The sequence below is a fragment of the Condylura cristata genome, unplaced genomic scaffold, assembly GCF_000260355.1.
Source record: "Condylura cristata isolate star-nosed mole 26May11 unplaced genomic scaffold, ConCri1.0 scaffold00043, whole genome shotgun sequence".
Lineage (NCBI taxonomy): Eukaryota > Metazoa > Chordata > Mammalia > Eulipotyphla > Talpidae > Condylura > Condylura cristata.
The window spans coordinates 3,792,184-3,813,666 of NW_004567144.1; the positions used below are offsets into that span (position 1 = coordinate 3,792,184).

At 38.2% G+C, this 21,483-nt stretch overlaps 2 protein-coding genes across 2 annotated transcripts in view; one reads left to right on the top strand and one right to left on the bottom strand.

Moving 5' to 3' along the window:
• Nucleotides 1-3,115: 3,115 nt before the first annotated feature.
• PDZD11 (PDZ domain containing 11) lies at nt 3,116-6,081 on the bottom strand. The gene is made up of 7 exons (XM_004694455.2): nt 6,006-6,081; nt 5,401-5,500; nt 4,893-4,976; nt 4,528-4,584; nt 4,159-4,257; nt 3,823-3,883; nt 3,116-3,677 (listed from the first exon to the last, which is right to left on the bottom strand). Exons 2-7 carry the CDS (start codon nt 5,485-5,487, stop codon nt 3,643-3,645), a joined length of 423 nt encoding a protein of 140 aa, XP_004694512.1. The 5' UTR covers nt 5,488-5,500; nt 6,006-6,081; the 3' UTR covers nt 3,116-3,642.
• Nucleotides 6,082-6,203: 122 nt separating this feature from the next.
• KIF4A (kinesin family member 4A) overlaps nt 6,204-21,483 on the top strand; it is a 129,145-nt gene continuing 113,865 nt past the window's right edge. Inside the window, exons 1-7 of the mRNA XM_004694456.2 lie at nt 6,204-6,274; nt 6,621-6,760; nt 6,865-6,979; nt 10,466-10,656; nt 11,982-12,074; nt 14,678-14,844; nt 15,373-15,467. Of these exons, the coding sequence (XP_004694513.1) occupies nt 6,641-6,760; nt 6,865-6,979; nt 10,466-10,656; nt 11,982-12,074; nt 14,678-14,844; nt 15,373-15,467 (781 nt within the window). The 5' untranslated portion in view covers nt 6,204-6,274; nt 6,621-6,640. The remainder of the gene's footprint in view (nt 6,275-6,620; nt 6,761-6,864; nt 6,980-10,465; nt 10,657-11,981; nt 12,075-14,677; nt 14,845-15,372; nt 15,468-21,483) is intronic.

The window sequence follows — 21,483 nt, forward strand, 5'->3', positions numbered from 1 at the left end:
AACAGGAAGGTAAACCTGAACTCAATGATCAAACCCTGTATATTTCTTGTTCTTTTTGACCTTATCTAATTCCCAACTGTAGTACAAAGTCCTAGAGGCCTTGAATCCTTATAAATTTGATGCTCTATGGGGTCTTCCTTAATCAAAAATTTGAAATTGGACCTGTCCTAGGATGGGAGGCCACTTGATTTGTTGCCATAGCAGCCTGGTTTCTTTGATTTTTGATTTTACTTTTATTAAATTCTAGCATTTAAAAGGCTAGTTTTCCTACCTGTCTCCATCTTTGATCTAAACATTTGTTTTATGCAGATCCAGCTGCAGTTAGTTAAGACAGCTGCCCAGGAGCACTTTTGCCACTTAATTCCTAACTACTGATACATTCATCATTCAACTTTTTGGTGCTTTTTTTTTTTTTTTATAACAAGTGGCTCTCAAACTATGTTTTATTTGAAAAAGAGGACTGAGGGAAACAACAGGGAAGCTGGAAATACATAAAGAGAAAGGAGAAGTACATATTCTCTCCAAACCTCTACTAAATGTTTCAACACTCTGCAACATATTCCTCCTGCAGAAGTTAGTTCTTCCAAGTCAGACCAGTGGGTAGACTATATATGGACACAAAGAGGTGGTAAGATTGTCATCATATTGGTGGGTAACAATACTGATCTGAATAAAAGGTAATGTAGAACTGTTAACTCTTCCTGGCATACCTAAAGTTCAGTCTCTACAAGGAAGGTCTCTACAAGGAAGGTCTACTGAAGTGTTTACCTGGGAAGGAGTCACCAGAGTTAGGGATTCGATTGCAGGCATGGGCTCAAGGGTTTCTGGCTTGTAGGGAGGTATCATTACACCTCAGAATGACCTAGCTTTATCCACTCACTCTGGGCCACAAGGGTCTTATTACTATCTGGCCCTTACCTCATTTCTCATTTGTCCAGATAGATTTCTGCCTGAGGGAAAAAAACCTAGAGAACTCAACATGTTTGAGACCGAGCCCAACCAGTTGCAGTATGAGAAACATAATACCCACTATTCTTTGTGATAGTACCCTTGCCCTTAGCTACCCACCACTGCTTATTCCAATAAAACCTAGACTTGTTTTATTGAAAGGTATTGAAGGTAAACTTCATCTTCCCACTGCACAGTGCAAAGACCCAGAATCACATCTCTAAATACCAACTTTTTTTTTTTTGCCCATCACTACCCATTCAGACCCAACTTATGTATGTGCTATGTGGCTTCTGCCCTTCCTTCCAGAAGTAATTGGTTTCCACTTGAAGGGATGTGTAAACTTTGCCCCAGCTTTGCTGGGGAATTTAAGGAACTAGCAGAAGGCAAACTCTGCTGATAACCAGGCCAATTTTTCTGCCTGACATTTGAATGAAAACAGGACTAACTTCAGCAAAGTAGTTCTGTGGTTTGCCTTTAAGTGAAAGGGATGTTCAGATCAGAATTCCTCATCTCCTAGAAGTTGAGATTTCACTTTAGCCATCTCAACTTTATTACCTTAATATATTCAGTGGTTGAAATCTAACTGGAGTCATCCAATGAGTCAGGCTCAAGTTTTTGTTCCTACTGATAGTTTAGGCATTCACTCTAATTTGAATCAACTGTAGCTGGGCTTCCCATTACCAATACTTCTTCCCCATCTCAGATTAAATGTTTCATATTACTGAACTCTCTTCCAACTCCTGGGTGTTCAGGAGTAAAACAGAAGCCCTGAAACAGTGCTATCATTTTTTGATATATCACAGATAATGGGTGGAAAGTTCCTGTAAGGTCAAGATTCCACCTTACTTTCACTGTTATAAGGAATGTAGTTCTACAGCAGTTGGGATACACCAAAAGTCAACTAATTCATCCCCCCACTGTTATCTACAGCATTGATGAATGACAGGTCCTTCTGCCTTCTCCATATTGTACCTAGACCTCCATGATGGAAGGGCATCATTTTGGTGCCCCGACACAAAACGATTCCAAGTATCTAAATGAAACATCCAGTTTAGAGGCAGGATTTTCCCCTTGGGACCAGGGCACCTGGCTGAGACTTTTTCATTATGCTTACCACTTCTTAGATGAGTTGTTTTAAAATCTTAACTATCAGGAGTCTAAAACAACATTCAGTAGACTCAGGCAATATACCTTTGTGGAATTATCTAGTCCACTTCTGGAAGTCTCTAGTTTTTTTCAGGTTTTTGTTGGGGGGATGCAAAGCAAGAGGAGCATAGAATAGGAGGGGATTTCCCAGTTAGCATTTAGAGAGATCTAAACATTGCTCTCAGCTTTTCCCACAAGGGATATTGCTACCTAACAATGGCACTGAGCATCTAGAAGTACCTTAGCAGACATGGTGTGTGTTGAGGATGAGGGTAGTAGGAGTTACAGTGAAAGCTGGATTTCCTCATAGAAAAATGACTATTTAGGACTGTTTTCTGTAGTTGAACAAGACTTTAGAAATTCAGATTTACAGGCTCTCAGACCAACAGAATCTAGCTGAAGGGCCTGGAAATATATATTTAAGCATCCCAGGACTCTTGTAAGACAATTTTGACTCTCATTAAATGCAAGGGGGGTGGTTTTTCATGCCATACTTCATTAGAAAACATTCAATTCTGAATATGTATTTTCTATATGCCAATGGAAATGGCCTAAGGTGTCCCCTGAAATCTCTAACAATGGATTGGTAATTAAGGTATTAAGATGGCAAGTTATCTGGGCACTAGGGTGAAGTAGACGGTAATCAGCAATATTCAACATACAAAATGGAAATCAGAAACCAAATTCTTACTGCCATTCCTGGGGAAAAAAAAAGGCATCTAGATCTCTCCCTCAGTTTATATTCCAGATCAAAAAATCTGGGACAGAACTATATTAATACTGTCCCCTGAACAGAAATGTTCAAAGCTCCAGGGGGCGGGGCACTGCTTCCTCCAGTACTCATGTCCCTGTGCCATTCCTCCATTATACTGTGACTATGGTTCCTGGGGCCCCCTAATGTTCTGCCTAGATAAGAGGTATGATGTAGGTATAGGGCTGCTTTGTTCCTTTCAGTGACTCCTCTCTTTGAGCTGATGTGTTCTTGCAGTTGTTGAGGAGCAACCTATTCTGACCAGAACAGAATTATAACAGAAGAGCTTTTATCTTGGCCTCAATAGCATTTAACACCCAATTACTGTCATCCAAAATCACACCAACATTTCCTCAGCATTGTTTTACTATTAGGGGTGAGGGTAGGAGAAGGGATGGAAAAAGAGGGTCCCACTGGAGTCTCCCCAGATGCTTTTTTCCTATTGATTTCTACACTATAACGACAATGAATGATGTTATATGTATGTATTGCCTAGCACATGGTGTTCAATAGATGTCTGCTGCATTTTCCAGCTGGTTCTCCACGGTTAGGCTATACCTAGACATCATCATCCTTCTCCTTTCAGGGAATGAAGCTCACCTAGAAAAATATGGAACTAAAAAAAGTACAGTATAGTTTGAGTAATGCAGTTGGTTAGCTAGCTCTGTGTCTCCCCATCCTCCCCACTCAAGTGTGCCAGAGAGGGGCTAACAGTAGTTTCTCAAGTGGTTTCCCTTGGGGCTAGCCAGCTTATTCAAGAAGAGTCCAAGTGGAGGGCTACAGGTTGCAACTCTTTAGTGCACTGTCCTCTCTTTTTGGCGATGATAATCTGGGGAAAAGGAAGGAAAAAGCAGGTTAATTTCATGCCTGAGCTCCCAACTGTCCACTCCCAACTCATGAAGCCTCTAGTAATCAATATTTAATGAGTTCCTACCCAGGATCATGTCAGGTAAGTAAAAAAGAGTAGCACTTACTATAGGGAAAGAAGCGGACACGCATGCTTATTTCGCGAGCTGTCTTCAGGATATCAACAGCCTGTAAGGAAAACAGTAGCTTGTACAAACGAAGATGACAGAATTATAACAGGAGAGAAGTAATTTCTCACTCTAACCCTCTGGGTCACAAGCAGCAGCTTACTTCTGCTGTACTTCCCCAGGAGAGATTCATGATCAAGTTACAGATTAAACCTATCCAACATTTTCTACTTGGGACTGCTTCTTGCCTTCACCACAGGGGGTGCAAGGGGGGGGTGGTGTTTCATGCCATACTTCATTAGAAAACATTCACCACAGTCCAAGTGCTGTGCTTACCTTACTGTGTTCAATATCTTGGAAATCCACATCATTTACTGCTAGGACTTGGTCTCCTTCCTGAAGTCCTGCTCGGTGTGCATCAGAGTCAGGAATCACCTATTGGTAAAGACAGAACGTGTGATCAAGGTGGGATAATCTCAAAGACTGTAAATGAAATAAAGTGCTGTGTGTGTATGTGAGAAGAGACAATGTAGGGAGACACATGGCTTGCCAGTTAGAAAGTTTTAAGTGAGAGGGGGTGTTACCATTATGATCCTTCTATGAGTCTAGTGAATCATCCTCTCAGGCCTAGGGACATCAGAGGTCTATAATTTAATAACTTACAAGGAGCAGTAGCTATCTTTATAGCCTACTAGGCACACGCACCTTGGAGATGAAGATGCCCAACTGGGAGGCCTTTCCACCTCGGATATTAAACCCCAGCTGTAAGACAAGAGCACAGAATGCGGGCACAATATAGACCACAAGCACAAGAACATCTATTAGCATCACTATACAAGCTCATCTTATGTGTCTTGCAGAGAGGTCAGAAGGTACAGAAATGGCATCTTCTACAACATTCACAGCAGCTTTTATGTCCATAAAAGGAAGAAATGGCATCTTCTACAACATTCACAGCAGCTTTTATGTCCCTACCTGCTTTCTAATCTGTCCCCCCAATCATGGTCAACTTCTGGGCCTGGTATGAATAAATCTAGTCTGGAATAACACACAACTGCTCCATAGCGCACCTGAGCTCCAGGGGGTTTCTTCAGTGTGATGGTTCGGGGCAGAAACTGGGTCAACTCATTGTTGTAGTCTGGGTGGTAGACCCTCTGCAAGACACAGAAACCCCCAGAAATATTACTTCCGGTCTTAGATTTTATACTCACCTTCATCTAGAACACAAATGCATCATTCCTGATGAGGAAACAGTGAAAGGACTAAATTTAAGTAGAAGAGATAACACTGTCCACAAGGATAGATGGAGAGCATATGTAAGTGCTAACAGTTCAGTTGTGCTCCAGTTATCACAAAGGAATGAAAAGTAGTCTCTGAATTTCCAGAATACTCTGGTATAAATGGACTCTAGCAGGAGATTCCATGAGAAGCTCCTAATGGTTCCAGTTGCTGAGAATCCAACAAGAGCTAAGACTCGGTCTCCATTAAGTTTTCTAAACCTACCATCCTACCTTTCATATTATCATCTCACACGCTACAGGAAAAAATTCCACACTCAAGGGGACAGCTGGTTCCCACCTCATGAGGAGGAATCCATGCTGGGGGATTCTCATAGGCAGGCAGGAAAACCACCGGGTAGTCGTCGTAAGGTATGCGGCTGTCCATCTCCCACACGGCTCTGGAACGGAAGGGTGAATCAAAGCAGACAAAAATGGTTCAAAAGGGACAGAAGCAAAGGAAGTTTCAAAACAGCTCCAACCCACTCCAAGGCTGTCAGTTTATAAGCCTAGCCCACTCCACTTCTAGTAAGAAACAATTTGGAGAAAAGAAAAAAAAAAGATGTAAGAAAAACTAACTTTGCCCAGTATCACAATGTCGAGCAACCTGCTAGCTTTTCTAAAGAGGTTTTTCTCACAATTCCGAAAAAATAATTTTACTGTCTTCCTCCAAGAGAAGAGAAAATCAGGATCCCGTCTAAAAAGATTTTACCACCATCAAAGTTCAAGGGAGTGTTGACTCCAACTAGCAAGAGATCCCGAGCAAGGCACCGCTCTGGCCCAGATGTGATCAGTAACGCTGGGAGTCCTACTTTTCTTTACAACCAGCCCCCTACCAACCCCAGCCCCGCATCCTGACTAAATTCAATGCAAAAGCTGCGCTGAAAGTTGGATAATCTCACTCACCAGCAGGTTTCAGCAGCGGCCGGAACCGCTCTCCGCCCAAAGTTTCTGCAAAACGGAAGCGGATGTTGGGACGAGGCAGGAAGGGGGCGGGGCACAGCCGCCTTTTCACAGCGCGTCTTCCTGCGCGCCCCGGCGTGGACGAACTTGCTCCGCCCTCCGACTTTTTGCGCTCTGATTGGCTGGCGCCTCTAGTAACGGTTTGAAACTTGGCGGTTACGTTTTCGGTTGGGAGAGGGCGGCGGGAGACCAGGGAAGGGACGAATAGTTTGGTGAGTTAAGGGGGGCACACCTTAGCTGAGAATCTACCTTTCCCGGTACTCCAGGCTTTGGTTCTTTGGCGTCGTCTTTACTGGGAGGAAGGGGGAAGGGAGGTTTCCTTTTCCACTTCAGATGCCACTTTGCTGTCTTCAGAGTCGGGCTGATGGCTGTCCTGTGGTGGCCAAGTGAGGGAGAGTGCCTCAGCGACCCTGGGGGGAGGGGCGAGGCTGCCCCGCTACCATTGAGTTCTGTAACCCACCCGTCCCTCCGAGGAGGGTAAGAAGTGAGGGAGGAATTCTTCCCGCCCCTACGGACCTACGACGACTCTTCATCGAGCCTCTTCTTCCTCCTCCACAGTGACGTGCCGAGAAAGGATCATGAAGGAAGAGGTGAAGGGAATTCCCGTAAGAGTGGCCCTGCGATGTCGCCCTCTAGTCCCCAAAGAGATTAGCGAGGGCTGCCAGATGTGCCTTTCCTTCGTGCCGGGGGAACCTCAGGTGCGTAGCGGAGCCCTGGGGCTGCCTCTGAACAGCTGGGCGCCGGGGCAGAGGGGCGTGGTCTGGCCTCCTTTCCCTTCACCTCGTGTCCCTGGCCTTCCTAGGTGGTGGTTGGTACAGACAAATCCTTCACCTATGATTTCGTGTTTGACCCCTCGACTGAACAAGAGGAAGTCTTCAAGACGGCAGTAGCACCACTCATTAAAGGCATATTTAAAGGTGAGACTCTTTAATGCCGTCCACAGTTTTTGACTGTATAGTGTGTGTCAGGTACTGTACCTGGGCACTACAAATGCAGGGATGGATGAAACATGACTCTTGCCTTCAAAAAGCTCAGGCTAGGAACTAACCCATTGGCATTGGGGACATTTCTGTACCTCTGAAGCTTGTTTTAGACTTTAGGTTTGCTTTCTGTGGTTCTGCTCATCTGTGACTTGTGTATTTGTTTTTCCTGAAACTACATTAACCTCTGAATTCTTTGATGGGTGCTGATGCTGATCTTTGTGCCAGCATACTTGAGGCCCTAGCACCCCAAAGTCTGTTGAAGGATTCAAAGATAAATAGTATAGTTTCCGGCCCTGAAGAAGTTCAAAGTCCATAGGCAGGACTGGAAGTAGATGACTAGATACATAATTTTAAATACATAAAATATTTTAAACTTTTTGTACCTGTCTTTAAAAGAAGATATTTTAAAAGTTAAAAATATGCAACAGAATATGCAACAGTTCAGCTATAGAAGTAGCATGGCTTGCATTCAAAGTGGTGTGAAAACCAAAAGGATTACTGATACTTGAGGGCTTTGGGATGAGTTTCACATCATAGGGTTTCTTTGAGATAGGTCTTGAATAACAGAATTTCTCTGGGTGAAGAAGGAGATTTCCTGAAGCCTTGGAATACTATAGCCAACTAATAATTGTTATTGCAGAAGCTAGGGCTTTTGATGAAGACCATAGCAGGGTTCTGAGAAAGGAGCAGTACTTAAGAGGCATTTAATTATTGTTCTAGTATAGCTGGTTATTAGAGAGACAAAACTACTGTTCATTTTTAGAAGGGGGGACATTTGTACATTATCTGTCTATTGACAGAACAATGTGTTGTTGCAATATCTCTGTTAAGTGAACTTCAAGCACCTGTTTAAAACTTCATCTTTGATAGGGAACTCACTGACTCATCAGGCACTATGATTGATTGCTTTTAGGAAACTGAGCACTTTGTTTCCAAATTTTTAAATGTTAAATAAGGCAGTAATCTCAAATTTTTAGAAATGTTGCAAGAACAGCAAAAAGAAAGGTTTTTTTTCCCCTAAATCACCTGACATGAGTTGTTGACCTGATGTCCCTGAATATTTTAGAGTATATTTCCTATAAACAAGGACTTTCTCCCTCATAACTTCACCACAACCATCGAAATTATGGGATTAGCATTACTGTAATACTACGATCTGGTCTCTAGACCCCATTCACGGTTCACCAGTTGCCCCTATGATGTCTCATACAGCAAAATGATCAAGTTCAAAGTCCTTTGTATTTAGTATTACTGCATCTGTAGTCATTCTAAAATTTCTTGTCTTTTTTAAAACTATTATGGGCATGGCACTTTCAAGGATCACAAGGAAGTTATTTTGTAAACTTTTTCAATTTGGTTTATCTGGTGTTTATTTATGATTAGATCCCGTTTGTATATCTTTAACAGAAATATCACAGAAGTGGCTCTGTATTCCCATTGAATCTAACCAGGCAGCCCACTCTTTTGAGTTGTTCCATTGCTCATTTTGATCACTTGATTAAGGGATTATCTGCCAGGCTTCTCTACTGCTAAGCCAATATTGTTCCCTTTTCACATGTTTAGAATATATGATTCTAAGTCTCTTCTAATTAGCCATCCCTAACTTCTTCTGGCTATTCTTGAAACAATATGGCTTCTAGAACGTTCATTATGTAGTCATCTTCCTCAGAATGTATGTTGAGAGCATGGTAACAGCACTTGGTACTACTTTTATGTTCTTAACTAAAGTGTAGTCTTTAGAGGTGATAGAAAGTAGATGATGATTCCAATCTGTAGGTGCTTGGTTAACGTTACTCACAGTTGCAAAGACAAAGTCAGTTTTCTTTACAGCTCTACAGTGCACCCTCATGTACTTTGAATTCCCAGCCACAGAACCCTAAGTGTTTTGTAAAAGGTATTGAAACTTGTTCCCCCAGTCATTGCTGTGTACAAATATGTGTGGTAATTGAAGATTATGGGATATTATTCTCTTGCCCCATAGTTAGGAGGTGATACAAGTGGTTTGTTACAGTGAAAAATCTCTTCTTAACATTTTCTTATGGTCTCAGACATCCAAGTTTTCATTTGGACAGACAGGGTCTTTCAAAAATTTAAGGTTTTCCTTTAGGTTAATAAATTGTTTCAAAAATGTTTTTCCTTCAGACTCCAAATTTATGTCAGTAAATAATAAGTAATAGATCTATTGTAAATGATGATCAATTAACAGAGAAAACTTGCTTTGTTTCATTAGAACATGCCTAATACTCTGATAGGGGGTAGACTTCCCTAAGATCATATTTTTCCACCTTGAAGTAAATTTGGATTTATAATTCCTTCTAGGTGCTATACTTACACAGTTTAGTAGCTGCTATCCTATAATTAGTGAGTGATATCAATTGGAGCTTAGGTGATAATAACCTACTCATTGGTTATTTCAATCTTGCTCCAGCTATAGCTTGGTTTATTTACCTTTTATTTCAATCAAAAGTGTAAATTTATTAGCTAAAAGGAAAATATCCAATTTGGGTTCTCTGGCAAGAGGAAATATACAAACTGATCTATAAAACAGGTGCTTTTACTAAAACTGAACTCAAGCAGAAATGTACTTTGTAAGTCTTTCTGCAAATAGTACTGATAATATAGGCAACAACAAAAGATACAGCTACTGTTCAACTACTATTTTATTTAACAATTTAAAATGTAAAGAAGCAACAAGAAACATATTGAAAATTATCATTTTATTTATTACTCAGATAAACAGTTATCCTTTTCAGCTTGTCACATATATATGTTTGTATACACACTTACCAATTGTTTTAACATTTTTCTTTTCCATGGAAAGAACAATTTTTTTAAACTGCATCAAGACATTTTTGTGTAGAATATTATCACTTTTTTTCTAAAAGCAAGGGAATGTTATATTAAATCATGCTTAAATGATATTTCTATGAGGAGCCTGATAATGTGGTACAGATGCAGTCTGAGAATTCAGATAGAAAATGGATTCTTTCACTGACAATCAAAAGCAACTTTGTTGCCTTTTCAAATGAGCGTCTGTGAATCAAAGATATATATGCAATGATCTATTTATGGAGCATCTAAGAGTCATTTAATTCTTGTAATTTAGAATTACTCAAAGAAGGTAAAAACTAGAATTATAAAATTATGAAAGGCTTTGTACATGAATTCATCACCTTTATTTTCTCAGTAATGTCTTTGAGGGGCCTGTGTTTGGGGGTTAGTATTTTTCTTTGTTGCTTATTTGAAGCAGTGCAAAGTCAAGGTATCCATATAAACTAATCCCTGTGTGTACTAGTCCTAAGACACTGTAGTTTAGGAGATCAGTCTTAATTTTGCTACAGTAATTGCTGAAGGAAGTGTAATATGTTAATTGGATGAAAATGTTTAAGGATCATTATGCATGTGACTTCTCTTTGCCAGGATACAATGCTACAGTCCTGGCCTATGGACAAACTGGCTCTGGAAAAACCTATTCAATGGGAGGTACATACACTGCAGAGCAAGAGAATGAACCGACAGTTGGGGTCATTCCTAGAGTAATACAATTTCTCTTCAAAGAAATTGATAAAAAAAGTGACTTCGAATTTACTCTGAAAGTGTCATACTTAGAGGTAAATTATTTATCTTTAATTATTCTGATAGCAAATTTTTCTGGGTAGAAAAATAAATCCAGTCAGTTTTATCCTGGCATGATTCAAATTAGTAAATTATATTTTTAGTAAATTGCATATTAAATTTATTGAAAAAGCTTACTAGCTCAGTTGGATCTGGCTCCCACCCAGTTCTTTCCTTGTCAGAATAGTATGTTTAATCTGATCATCAGAGGAATTGGCATTGTTGTATAAAAACAATGTTAAAAACTCTCTAATTCCAATTTGGCCTCCATTATTGATTCCCTGAGGAGTCTGCAGAAAAGTATTTAGCTTAACTGTTTTGAGGCTTAAGTGGTAGCTCCTGCTTCATGAAGACTAATAAAAATTGGGTGAGGTATTGCATGGTGTAACTGATAATAGGGTGTGTTAATTCAATAGATATTTAGTAAGCACCTATTATGTTATAGGCCCTTGGGATATATAAACAAACAAAACATAAAATTTCCTGTACTTGTGGAAATTTTCATGCTAGTATATATTGGTATACAAGTAGATGGACCTGTTATATCTAAACTCATATACCAAAAACACATATTTAGGGAAATCATGACTCCTGGGAAACTAGTTAGTTGGTTCCATAGAATAGATGAGATAAAGTTGTCTTATCTAATGTATATAACTTAAGTATGCAATTATAGATTGCATATGAATACTTCTCAAAATGAATTGTAATATGTTAATAAGGATAGATGTAGAATTGAGGAGGGAGTTAAACATTAAGATTAGCCTTCTTGAGTCTCTTGATTAACCCAGTTGTGGCCAAGGTAATCAAATATAAAAATAACTTGGGAAGCTGTCATAATTAATAGCAATAGCAATAATAGCAAACAAATTTGGCGCTTACTGTATGCCAAACACTGCTTTAACTACTTGAAGTTCTGGTTGTAGTTGAAATATTAAAATATTGGTGGCTACTTCTGTTTGCTTTCCCCTACCACTCTTCTTTAAAGACCCATTATTTACATTTTAACAAAATTGATGAAAATGATGCTCCTATGACACCATCAAAATAACTGAATTTGGATACCCATGTAACTTTCGTTGTGTTTGCTATTCCTAAGTGACTCTTGAAAGAGCAGGCTCAGTTTTTGTTACATATCAAATGTAAATTCATTCTTTAAGTATCGAATGATAGCATGTAAAGTTCTTAATTATAAAAGTAATGTTTTTTTTATTTTAAATACAGAAAGTTGTAGAGAATTTTAAAAATATATCATCCCACCACCCTGAGATTACCACTGTTTAACATCTTGGTTTTACCACTTTATTTTCAACAATACCAGATTTACAACGAAGAAATCTTGGATCTTCTATGCCCATCTCGTGACAAAGCCTCTCAAATAAATATACGGGAGGATCCTAAAGAAGGCATAAAGGTGTGTTTGTCTCTCAGTTGATGTTATTTAAAAATGTTGGCACTGAAAGTTCACATTCCTTTTATTTTCAACTCTAGCTTTAAATGACTACTAGCATTTCAGTCTTTCAGATTTTGTATGATCCTAGTTCCCTTTGTTAATCTAATATCCCTGATGTGAGAAATAAAGCTCTTATGGGAAATAAAGTTCTTTAGTCTGGGCTGTCTAGTACAGTAGCCACTAGCACCAAATAGCTGTGTAAACTGGTATGAACTAAAGTTGAATAAAATTTAAAATTTAGTCCTTCAGTAGCACTAGTCATATATCAAGTGCTTAATAGGTACATGTAGCATATGGCTACTGTATTAAACACACAAAGAATATATCCATGGTCATAGAAAATTCTGCTGGACAACCTTGTAATAGACATTGTACTAGGCCCTAGGGTAATGTTTAAAAAGCAGAACTCTAAAGAATATTTAAAAAATGAAAAATTATAAGTTCTGTAGCAAGAGATTATTTGAGAGGCTTCTGTTATAAGTATAGACACAGGATGAGGGGTTGGAGCTGAACACAAAATTTGTGGTAATCGTAAGAGTTTCATATATGGGAGTGGGTCAAATCAGAAGACAGTATTAACAACAGGCAGAGCTTGGGTCTAGAACCACCTTGAGTATTCAGGAGTGACAGAATCCAAGGCTGGAAGTGAAAGAGAATAGGTAGAGAAAGTTGCATGTGTACGAGACAGGAGCCTGAGGAGCAGATGCATGTGCTCCTGGGTCTTTAAGTTACTAGAAAGCTACTAAAATAAGGGTTTAAAGATCATTTTGTAAGCCTAAAAGTTTGGAATGCATGAAGACAGTTTGGATAGTAGGAATAAAGAACATGGGCAAAGTGTATGCTATCCCTAGAAAGAATGTAGATACTGAACCAACATTCACCCAGCTTCAAGATCTTTTATATGCCTCATGGTAAGACAGGAATTAAATACCAAGCATTATTTGAAGTTAAACTTGCAATACAAATATATTTGAATTTCTGATTCAAGTTGAGGTAGATAAGGTCAAGTTTGTAATACTCTTCATATGGGATGAATGAAATATAAGTAAGGTTGTTCTTGTAGTAAGGAATAGCTTAAGGAGAAAACATTCTCCTGTGTATAATAAGTAGACTATTTTATCTGGATTAGAGAATATTGGTGGGAAGTAATAAGAAATATGTTTGGACCAGACTGCAGCCAAGCTAATGAGCTTAGTTTCTATTCCTGTGAACCATATGTAAGTTTTTTAATACTTCCAAATGAATGATTGTTATGGACACATTTATCCAATTTTTATCTTATGTGTATATCTTTCTAAAGGTAGCTCCTGGGTATTAGAAGAATCTATCTTAAAATCTTCATATGTAACAAAGGGCTTAGGTTGGTGACAAATTAGGAGGCAGGACTTTATGAAACCTAAACAGAAATAGATTGAAAAGGAGATTAAGATGAGGAAAATTGAGGAAACTGCTGCCTTATTTCTTAGCCATGGAGTAATTTGATCTGGACTAGTCAAATTGATATGAAGAGGGGAAAGAAGCAATAGATTTGAAAGGAATAATTAGGAGTTTTTGATAGCTGAGATATGAAGGAGTGGACAAGATGAAGGCACATCTTGAGGTTTTAGAAATGGAGGTAGAAATGGAAAAGTTTCAGAGTCAGTGTTGTGGAAGGAAGATGATTTTTATATATAATTTAAAGATTTCAATCATTAAATCATTTAGTGTATATAGTAGGTAATTAGAACTAAAGGACTAGATTTTAGGGTTACTGATATAGGTTTGGGAACTATGGAATGATAAACTAACAACATATTTGGGCAAGAAGGGACTTCATAATCAGTTCAATCTCCAAAGGATCCAAGAGATTTTAACTTGTTCTCCCAGGTAGATATAATAGCTAGACTACCACCTTGTTTTCCTGGCCACCTTCTTCAGCCAAACTATACCTTGCTATTTGACCCTAATAAAGTGAGGTACAAAATGGATCAGAGATACAGGAAGGAGCATAGAGCCAGATGGAAGAAGAAATAAAGAAGGGAAACACCATAGCTTTTTTTTTTTTTTTAAGATTTATTTATTTGTGCATACAGAACTGGGGTACAGGCCAGAGGCTCAGGGTCAGTGAGAGGCTTCACCAGAGACAGAGTGGGGAACAGAACAGGCAGATCGGCGAAGTACACTGCTTAGGGGAGCAGCGGGCGGGTCAGGAGAGGTCTGCCACGCCATGTGGTCTCCTCCGGGGCAGGCGGGAATCGAACTCATGCGGAAGCGGCTTTAGATTCTCAGTGCTGTGCTTTAACCAGCTGTGCCACCAGGGAGGGCCAGGAAACACCATAGCTTTTTGTGTTGCTCTTCTTGTCCTTGTGCCAAAGTTCACCTCCACTTGGGGCTCCCTAAAACCTAGAGATCTTTTCCAGTACGATTATTGACTGGTACCTTTATTTTGGAGATTTCCTAGGTGAGAAACCTAGGATTGTTCTGTTTGTTGTGCTCATCAATAATTTCTAGGCGCCAATTCCTAAATTTCTCATCAAGTATTTGAAGTGTGAATAATAAGGTAATTTTTTCTTTCTCTGAATTAGATTGTAGGACTCACTGAGAAGACTGTTTTGGTTGCTCTGGATACTGTTTCCTGTTTAGAGCAGGGCAACAACTGTAGGACTGTGGGTTCCACAGCTATGAACTCTCAGTCATCCCGATCTCATGCCATCTTTACAATCTCCATAGAGCAAAGAAAGAAAAATGACAAGTAAGTTACAGTTTAAAGAGTGAAAGTTTATTTTTAATAGATTTATTTATTTATTCATACAGAACTGGGGTACAGGCCAGATTTGCGGAGGGTGAGAGGATTCACCAGGAACAGAGCAGGGAGCAGAACAGGCAGATCAATGAAGTACACTGCTGAGGGGAGCAGCGCGCTGGTCAGGAGAGGTCTGGGTCAGGAGAGGTCTGCCACGCCATGTGGATCTCCTCCAGGGCAGGCGCGGATCAAATTCATGCGGAATTGGCTTAAGCTTCTTAGTGCAGTGCTTTAACCTGCTGCGCCACCAGAGAGGGCCCTAAAGAGTGAAAGTTTTTAACAGTTCTACTAAAGTCTATTATCAGGCTGCTTTTTTCAATTTCTTTGACAAATCCTCAAACATAAGTATATTCTGAGAATTAGTAACCAGTGGAACTATTTTGACTTGAAAGAAAACTAGAAACATTAGGTCACTTTTGATACTCAACCATCCTTAAACTCTACCATTCTCACTGTGTCTTCCTGTCATTATCATAGAAATAGCAGCTTTCGCTCCAAGCTGCATCTTGTAGACCTTGCTGGATCAGAAAGACAGAAGAAAACCAAGGCTGAAGGGGACCGTCTAAAAGAAGGTCAGAGTAATTAAAGCCATAGTTGTTGATGAAACTTTTTGTACTCTTATTGTTGGTGTTTTGACTTGGATGTTTCAGATCACATTCCAACTAGCTACAATTCAAGTTGGAGGCTCAATTCAGAAATAAAAAATTGGTTTTTTTCCTTGCACTAATTTCAAATTTAATTATGAAATTTGGATCTGGTTTTTAACTTGATTTCAGAGCTGAGCCAGGCAATTTTTGTTTTGATTTTCTCCAAACAACTTCTAATTAAAATCAGTATCCTGGCATCTCAAGTATTAACTGTCTTTTCTAGGTGTTTTCACATGTACATTTCATCGGTACAGTTTCCATATCTCCATTTAAGTTGTTGGATATAAATGATGATGCTCCTTCCTAAAGCTAGAAGAACTCTATAGTGTATATTATTAGAAACACTTATGTAGCATGATAATGACATATGTTTTGGGAATGATCCTTCAAGCAATTATTAACCTATCTAACAAATATTAACAACCACCTTATTTCTCAATTTTGTACTTAAGGCTATCAAAAGATCTTGTCAAATGTCTACCATATTTCTCATAGCTACCACCTTAGTAACAACACAAAAAAAGATTGAGTGAATTCAAGCAGCTTTCTGGTGCTTATTTTTCCATTTCTAAGTTTTTGTAAGCCATTCCTGTAATAATCTATCCCTGTAGTAATCTACAACTTATATCAAACTTGTCTGTAATTTATGGAATTAACTTTTGCTCCCCCCCATTTTTTCCAAAAATTGAAATTACATCTGACCAGTCTTCCTGAAACATCTTTCTCCATAAATTCCTCATCCATGAGATAGCTTCAATAATCTCATTTAAAATTACTTTCAGATCTCTTAGCTATAATTCACCTAGTCCAGAACATTTAAACTCTTGTTAAAGTAGTTTGAGTTCTCACTACCTCCACTAATATTGGATTTCAATTCTCATGAACAGAGAAGGCAGAAGCAAAAGTAGTAAATGAAGAAGTTTACCTGTCATTTATCATTATTGTACTGCTGGCACAGAGCAGAGAAATATTTCTTTCACATTAAACTTTTTGTTCTGAATGTATTTAAATGTATCCTTTTCTTGTTTGTTTGCACTTGGAGATCTAACTTTAATACTGTTTTTAAAGTTGTTTTTTTTTTTTTTGCTACCTTTCTCTTGTTTTAGGTATACAGTTCTAAGTTCTTTTTTTGCAATAGTGAGTTCATTGAGATATAATTCAAATATCATAAAATTAACTCATTTAAACTGTACATGTTAGTGGATTTTAGTATATTCACAGTTGTGCAAACAACACTATCTGATTTTAGAACACTTTCATCACCTCCAAAGAGAAACACCACACCCATTGGCAGTTACTTCCCATTCTTCTCTAGCCTTAGCCAACCACTAACCTGTATTTCATATCAATGTAAGCATATAATATATGGTCTCCGTGACTGGCGTTTTTCATTTGCCATAAAGTTTTCAAGAATCCATGTTTATATCACTACTTCACTCCCTTTTATTAATAATATTCCATTGAATGCATATACATTTTGTTTGTCCACTCATCAATTGGATATGTCTTGACTATTTTGAATATTACTCTTTGAACATCTGTGTATACATTTTCACGTAGATAAATGTTTTTACTTTCTCTTGGGTACATACTTAGTGTTAAAGCTGGTACCTGCATATCTTTTTTAAAAATACTGTAAAATTGGGCCCTCCCTAGTGGCACAGTGGGTTAAAGCCCAACACTATGACGTTTCGCAGTCACTGCAGCACGAATTCAATCCCCAGCCAGGAAGGTGAGAAAGAAAACAGGAGTGATGTTTGTGTTAGTACATATTCAGTTACCGGTCATTCCATGAAGCTGTGTCACGGATCCTTGAGGAATTATGGAGCAAGGTGTTTCAAGAAGACTGGACAGATGTAATTTCAGTTTTTGGAAAAAAGAAACGGGAGGGAGAGCAAAAGTTAATTCCATAAATTAAAGACAAGTTTGATATAAGTTGTAGATTACTACAGGGATAGATTATTACAGGAATGGCTTACAAAAACTTAGAAATGGAGAAATAAGCACCAGAAAGTTGCTTGAATTCACTAAGAAAAATCAATCTAGTCAATCTTTTTTCATGTGTTGTTACTAAGGTGGTAGCTATGAAAAATGTGGTAGACATTTGACAAAATCTTTTGATAGCCTTAAGTACAAAATTGAGAACTAAGATTGTCAGACACTCTTTGTCCTCGATCACGGATTATTGGGGGGCAGAACAGGCAGGGTCTCAAGGTGGGAACAGCGTCCGCGAGCGAAGATTCCTAGAAAAAGGAGGAAAAATGGGGAGCGGGCGCAAGGAAAACACGGGAATGGGAGTTGGGTGCAAGTTTTCGTGCTCTGCCTTCAGCAGAGGTTTATTTTATACACTTCAGGCAGGCCGGGGGATGACATTAACATATTTAAATGGGCTGAGATCACAGTCACGTTTTTTTCTAAGAAGTTGGGTCGTTTGACCTTTAGTTGAGATTATAACATTTTTAAAATCAATCTATCAAGGTTAAAACAGGTACATAGATTCACAAAGTTTAAGACTAATATTACTATATTTACCAAAGTGAAGATTAACCAAAATAAAATCCCTGAAACATTGTTACTTAAAGGCTTTCATTCTCATAGAGACATCCTAGGGGGTAAAGTGAGGGCAGGAAGAGGAAATTAAATCAAATTAAGGTAAGGTTCTTTGAAAAACTTGTTAGAAAGTTTAAGTAAATTTTCTTGAAGTCTAGATGGTAGAAAACCTGATTAGCCCTGAATAGGCGACTTGGGTAAATTTCCATATCTAAAGATTAGATAGTAGGAAGTTTGAGTGGTTCTTCAGAAACTGAATAGAAGGCTATGTGAGATAGAGTGATAAGTTTTGGGTCTTCCTCTGTCTGGCAGTGAGAGACTTTGCAGTAACAGCCATTTGTTTTTATTAATCAGCCAGTTGTCAAATCACTTTTGACTTCAAGAGGAATTTCTCATCCTGGTGCAGTATTTGATTGTCAGGGCCAGGTAGCGCCTTCTGTGGCTGAGGCAATCCAATTGTAAGCTGAAGGTTACTCAGAATATTTTGATATTATGATTAAACAAAAAAGGGAGGTCATAACATAAGTTAGTGTGGAAAGTCTGATTTTTCAGAGCATTTCCACTCCATCCGTACCGTGTCTGTCGACAGAGGTTGCATAGCTTGTGTCATAAGATGGTTGTTAATATTTGTTAGATGAATTAATAATTGCTTGAAGGATCATTCCCAAAACATGTAAGTCATTATCATGCTAGATAAATGTTTCTAATAGTATGCACTATAGGGTTCTTCTAGCTTTAGGAGCATCATCATTTATATCCAGCCACTTAAATGGAGATACGGAAACTACTGATGAAATGTACATGTGACAACACCTAGAAAAGACAGTTAATACCTGAGATGTCAGGTGAAATTACTTTCAGGTCCCTTAGCTATCATTGACCTAGTCCAATTGTTAGGAGGAAAGGATGTCCTGAACAAACTCTAGATATACAGAGTATATGGTGAATTCCACCCCTACCCTAGACACTGAAATTACAAATTGCATCATCACCAAAAGGGGGATTGCTGGGACCTTAGGTTGGAATTAAACAGCCAGGTTTGATATAAAAAAAGACATGTGGGCCTTTGGGGGTCTATTGGCCTCTTGGCTTGTGGCTTGTCTCTTGGCTTTTTGCCAACTCTCAGCATGCTATGGGGTTTCAGGTCAGCAGAACTGGTAGGATGTATTAACCAACTTATCTCTCTTTTTTCCCCTGAGTTATTCATTTCCCTTTCTCTTGTAAATAACCCCATTATTAGCTTTTCTATGTGTGCCAACAGTTGAATCTTATAATAAGTCCCTTTAAGTGCACTGATGAGGACCCACAATCACAGCCCAATTCACATTAGGGTTTACCCTGTAACATAATTAGCATGCTGGTGTATATGTCTTTTCAAATTAGCGTTCTCATATTCTTCCAATAAATACCCAGAATTGGAGCTCCTGGATCATATAGTTATTTCTATTCTTAATTTTTTTGAGAAATCTCAATGCTGTTTTCCAGAGTGGCTCCATGGATTTAAGAATTCCTTTCTGTCAACATCCTTGTTCAACATTTGTCTTTTGTTTTTTGATAATGACCGTTGTGATATATTTTCCTAATGATAAATGACAGTGAACATCTTTTCATGTGTCCTTTGGTCACTTGTATATCTTTTTTGGTGAAAAGTCTATTCAGATTTTCTGACAATTTAATCAGTTTGTATTTTTGTTGTTGAGTTGAGTTGTACAAATTGCATGCATATTTTATATATTAATCCCTTTTCAAATACATGATTTGCAACATCATCTTCCGTTCAGTGGGTTACCTTTTTTATTTTAACAATTTCTTTCACATTGCAGAAACATTTAGTTTCATATAATCCCATTTGTTTATATTTTTTCTTGTTTCCCTCCCACAAAGGTAGCTCAAAAATTCTAATGATAACTCTTTTTTAAAAAAATTTTATAATAGTTTATTTTTACATATTTTTGTGCATTTTTCCATCTCAGTTTCAATCCCCTTGGGTTTTCCATCACCAAATCACCCATGTGCCATCACCATAGTCCAGTGCATAGTTTACATATAGAAACACCACCAAATTTTTAATTTAAATTTACTTATTTTATTTTTACAACATTCTTCATTTTGTGCATTTTTTCATCTCAGTTGTAATCCCTGTGGACTTACTACCACCAGTTCACCCATGTACCATCACCATAGGCCAGTCTCATTTTCCCACCCCAGTTTTGATCCTATTCCCCTCTCCACCCCCATAGAATGTCTCTGTTTTACAGTTGTTTGTTGTTTTTCTCCCCCCCCCCCAACCCCGTACACTCTTGTTATGAGTGAAACCATCTGGTATTTTTCGTTTTCTTTCTGGCTTATTTCACTAAGCATGATCCTTTCCAGCTCCATCTGTGTCACTGCAAATGGCATGAGTTTATCTTTTTTGATTGCTGAATAATATTCCATTGTGTATATATACCACATCTTCTGTATCCAGTCATCTATTTTTTGGCATTTGTGTTGATTCCAGATCTTCCTTTTTGTAAATAGAGCAGCAATAAACCTAGAGGTACTGGTGTCCTTTTGAATTAATGTTTTTGTGTGATACCTAGGAGTGGAATTGCTGAGTCATATGGAAGCTCCATTTTTAGCAGTTTGAGAAACCACCACACAGCTTCCATGGTGGTTGGACCAGTTCACTACATTCTCACCAGCAGTGTAGAAGAGGTCCTTTTTCTCTACATCCTCGCCAACACTTGTTGTTGCTAGTTGTTTTAATATATTCCATTTTCACTGGTGAGATGGTATCTCATTGTAGTTTTTATTTCAAAATGTCTGATTTTGGTATCAAGGTAATGCTTGCCTTGTAAAAGGAGTTGGAAAATGTAACCCTCTCTTCAATTTTTTGGAAGAGTTTAAGGAAGATAGGTATTAAATCTTATTTGAATATTAAATCTTATTTGAATATTCGATTGTTTTTGACATGTTTCTCTTTTCTCTTGTATTTCCTCCAAATTGATAGTTTGGTCTAGAAACTAAACCATATTAGGGATCATTGTTTTCATTTATTTGAGATTGTATTTGATTCTAGTTTGAGCTTTCAAAATGTTGAATGTGTATTTCAAAAGTGTATGTACTTTGTTGGATATATAGACCTACATATACCTATTAGCTAAAATAATTAACTGTATTATTCAGATCCTCCGTGTCCTTTTTCATTTTTATTCAATATGACTCTTAATTTGTCCATTTCTCCTTGTATTTCTTTGTTTATACCTTATGTTTTGTTTTGTTTTTTTAAGTTTTTTTTTTAAAGATTTATTTATTTATTCATACAGAACTGGGGTATAGGCCAGAGATGCGGAGGGTGAGAGGCTTCACCAGAGACAGAGTAGGGAGCAGAACAGGCAGATCAACGAAG